Raw genomic sequence first — 4,610 nt, 5'->3', positions numbered from 1 at the left:
CACTCTCTGTCTCTCTCTCACAGTCTCTCTGTGAGTCTGTCACAGCACAGTGAGTAGATCAAGGCACAGTGAGTAGATCACTGTCAGTGTATAGTAGATCACAGTACAGGGAGTAGATCACAGTACAGTGTAGTGAGTAGATCACAGTACAGTGAGTAGATCACAGTACAGTGAGTAGATCACAGTTCAGTGAGTAGATCACAGTACAGTGAGTAGATCACAGCACAGTGAGTAGATCACAGCACAGTGAGTAGGTCACAGTACAGTGTAGTGAGTAGATCACAGTACAGTGAGTAGATCACAGTACAGTGTAGTGAGTAGATCACAGTACAGTGAGTAGATCACAGTACAGTGAGTAGATCACAGTACAGTGAGTAGATCACAGTACAGTGAGTAGATCACAGCACAGTGAGTAGATCACAGCACAGTGAGTAGATCACAGTACAGGACAGTGAGTAGATCACAGTACAGTGAGTAGATCACAGTACAGTGTAGTGAGTAGATCACAGTACAGTGAGTAGATCACAGTACAGTGAGTAGATCACAGTACAGTGAGTAGATCGCAGTACAGTGAGTAGATCACAGCACAGTGAGTAGATCACAGCACAGTGAGTAGATCACAGTACAGCAGTGATGCAGATCACAGCACAGTGAGTAGATCACAGCACACAGTGAGTAGATCACAGCACAGTGAGTATATCACTCTACAGTGAGTAGATCACAGTACAGTGAGTAGATCACAGTACAGGAGTAGATCACAGTCTCTGTCTCTCTGTCTGATCACAGTCTGTCTGTCTCTCACAGCACAGTGAGTAGATCACAGTACAGGACAGTGAGTCTCTCACAGCACAGTGAGTCTCTCACAGTACAGGACAGTGAGTAGATCTCTCTCTCTCTCTCTCTCTGTCTCTCCAGTGAGTCTCTCTCTCTCACAGTGAGTCTCTCTGTCTGTCTCAGTGAGTAGATCACAGCACACAGTGAGTAGATCACAGTACAGTCTCTCTCTCTCTCTCAGTACAGTGAGTAGATCACAGCACAGGACAGTGAGTAGATCACAGCTCTGTGAGTCTGATCACAGTACTCTCTCTCTGAGTAGTCTCACAGTACAGTCTCTCTCTCACTGTACTGTCTGAGTAGATCCCAGCACAGTGAGTCTCTCACAGCACAGTGAGTAGTCTCTCAGTATGTGACAGTGAGTAGATCTCAGCACAGTGAGTAGATCACATTTACAGACAGTGAGTAGATCACAGCACACAGTGGAGTCTCTCACAGGACTGTCAGTGAGTAGCTCTCTCTCTCTGTCTCTCTCTCTCAATCCCTCCCAGTTCTTGGTCACAGTACAGTGAGTAGATCACAGTACAGGTTAAAGTGAGTAAAAGACACCCTTCAGGACATGAGGTCTGATCACACAGTAATTCCGTTATCGTGGATTTGGATGAAACATGTTCAATCAGAACAAACAGAAACACTTAAAGGTCTAATGTCCTCAATACAAACCCATTCAACAACACAGGTCTAATGTCCCTCAATGCAAACCCATTCAACAACACAGGTCTAATGTCCCCAATACAAACCCATTCAACAACACAGGTCTAATGTCATCAATACAAACATGTTCAACAACACAGGTCTAATGTCCCTCATGAGAAAACCTTATTAAAACACAGGTCCTGATGAATACAAACCTCATTAAAACACAGGTCTAATGTCCTCAATACAAAACCTATTCAACAACACAGGTCTAATGTCCTGCAATACAAACCCATTCAACAACACAACACACAACACACACACACAACACAACACACAACACACAACACACAACACAACACACAGACACACAACACACACACAACACAACACACAACACACACACACAACACACAAACACACACACAACACACAACACACACACTAGACAGACAGACACACAACACAACACAACACACAACACACAACAACACAACACAACACAACACACACAACACAACACACACACAACACAAATACACAACACACAACACACAACACACACACAACACAACACACAACACACACACACAACACACAACACACACACACAACACACAACACACTAGACAGACAGACACACAACACAACACAACACACACAACACAACACAACACACACACAACACACAACACAACACACACAACACAACACACAACACACACACACACACACACTAGACAGACAGACATATAACACACACTAGACAGACAGACACACAACACACACACTAGACAGACAGACACACAACACACACACTAGACAGACAGACACACAACACACACACTAGACAGACAGACACACAACACACACACTAGACAGACAGACACACAACACACACACTAGACAGACAGACACACAACACACACACTAGACAGACAGACACACAACACACACACTAGACAGACAGACACACAACACACACTATGTGACTGGTTCAATTAAAATCTATCGAATACAAAACCATTCTTCTGCTTCATCATTCTCATGATTAGTTATAGGATATAAAACAGACTATGTTAAACCTGATACAGACCCACACACACAACACACAAAACACACACACAACACACACATATAACACACACTATGTGACTGCATCATTAACTCTTCTCCTACTGGTCAGTGACTGCAGCAGATGGCTCTGGGGATGTTCCAGCAGATTGACCAGCGTGGGGGTGGGGGGGTGGAGAGCAGGGACAGAGAGAGAGAGAGAAAGAGAGAGAGAGAAAGAGGGACAGAGAGAGAGGGGGGGAGAGAGAGAGAGAGAGAGAGAGGGAGAGGAGAGGGAGAGAGAGGGAGAGGAGAGATGTGTTTTCTTGCCAGTGTGCCACAGCAACACAACAGCCACTATACTGCGTAGAAAGGAAGCCAGTAAGGAAGCCAGTGAGGAAGCCAGTGAGGAAACCAGTGAGGAAGCCTGCAAGGAAGCCAGTAAGGAAGCCAACAAGAAAGCAAGTAAGGAAGCCAGTAAGGAAGCCAGTGAGGAAGCCAGTGAGGAAGCCAGTGAGGAAGCCAGTGAAGAAGCCAGTGAGGAAGCCAGCATGGAAGCCAGTAAGGAAGCCAGTAAGGGAGCTAATAAGGAAGCCAGCAAGGAAGCCAGCAAGGAAGCCAGTAAGGAAGCCAGTGAGGAAGCCAGTAAGGAAGCCAGTAAGGAAGCCAGAAAGGAAGCCAGTAAGGAAGCCAGAAAGGAAGCCAGTAAGGAAGCCAGAAAGGAAGCCAGTAAGGAAGCCAGCAAGGAAGCCAGTAAGGAAGCCAGTAAGGAAGCCAGTAGGGAAGCCAGTGAGGAAGCCAGTAAGGAAGCCAGCAAGGAAGCCAGCAAGGAAGCCAGTAAGGAAGCCAGTAAGGAAGCCAGTGAGAAAGCCAGTGAGGAAGCCCATGAGGAAGCCAGCAAGGAAGCCAGCAAGGAAGCCAGTAAGGAAGCCAGTGAGGAAGCCAGTGAGAAAGCCAGTGAGGAAACCAGTGAGGAAGCCAGTGAGGAAGCCAGTAAGGAAGCCAGCAAGGAAGCCAGTAAGGAAGCCAGCAAGGAAGCCAGTAAGGAAGCCAGAAAGGAAGCCAGTAAGGAAGCCAGCAAGGAAGCCAGTAAGGAAGCCAGCAAGGAAGCCAGTAAGGAAGCCAGTAAGGAAGCCAGTGAGGAAGCCATGAGGAAGCTAGTAAGGAAGCCAGCAAGGAAGCCAGCAAGGAAGCCAGTAAGGAAGCCAGTAAGGAAGCCAGTGAGAAAGCCAGTGAGGAAGCCCGTGAGGAAGCCAGTGAGGAAGCCAGTGAGGAAGCCAGTGAGGTCTGTACAATAAATTTAAAGAAAGCATGTGTACACCCACATCACTTCGTAGCTCCCAAACACAATACCAAGCAGAGGCCAGTCATCATCAACACAGCTGGGAAGTTGATGTGCATGTACACATCACGGAAGAACATACTGGAACATACTAGAACATACTCGGCTGGACGAGCCTTCGTATCCTCAGCTTGACCGTGTTATTCAGCAGTGTAGGGTTAGGGTTGTGTAGTGTTTTTCGTTTAGTAAAAAATATATATATATATATATATATGATAATCCCCCAGATCTAAAATACAATCCTCTTTCTAAGTCCGGTGCCATTGTGTGTCCTAAATATTGTCCTAGTTGTGAAAACAGTATCCCTGGCTGGTCTCGACTGCAGACCTACGGAAACAATCATACCGTTCAGAAATGCTACTAACAAAATCACAGTTTAGTTTTTTGTTGCCTGTGTCCCTAAATCGAGAAAGGACAGTGAAAAGCTTTACTCTAAAAAAGAAATGAAAGCATCTGGTGCAGGACAATGAAATCTCAGTTCGCTAGTAACCTGGTATAGAAAAGATTTAAGAAACGAAAGCCAGGTCTGGTTTTGCTGTCTGTCCTACAGGAGTAGTGATTTCATAAAGAACACGTTGCTCCCAGGTCCACTGTGTTAACGAATCACAAACGAGACTAAAACACACAGATAAAAGCAACTAACTTTAACCATGGTTATCAGACATTTCTGATAAGGTCACGACAGCCTTTAAATCATTAGCTCATCCTAAAAATAGACCAGCTAATGTCTCACACACACACACAC

General features: G+C 45.6%; 1 protein-coding gene across 1 annotated transcript in view; it reads left to right on the top strand.

Moving 5' to 3' along the window:
• Positions 1-2,893: 2,893 nt before the first annotated feature.
• LOC127918153 (transcriptional regulatory protein AlgP-like) overlaps positions 2,894-4,610 on the top strand; it is a gene marked incomplete at its 5' end in the record, with an annotated part of 2,092 nt that continues 375 nt past the window's right edge. Inside the window, one exon of the mRNA XM_052501392.1 lies at positions 2,894-3,803. Coding sequence (XP_052357352.1) covers positions 2,894-3,803 — 910 coding nt within the window. The remainder of the gene's footprint in view (positions 3,804-4,610) is intronic.

This window comes from Oncorhynchus keta, unplaced genomic scaffold, assembly GCF_023373465.1.
Source record: "Oncorhynchus keta strain PuntledgeMale-10-30-2019 unplaced genomic scaffold, Oket_V2 Un_contig_13434_pilon_pilon, whole genome shotgun sequence".
NCBI classification, from domain to species: Eukaryota; Metazoa; Chordata; class Actinopteri; order Salmoniformes; family Salmonidae; genus Oncorhynchus; species Oncorhynchus keta.
The sequence above is the reverse complement of the archived record's forward strand: the minus strand, read 5'-3'. Positions and strand labels throughout refer to the sequence as shown.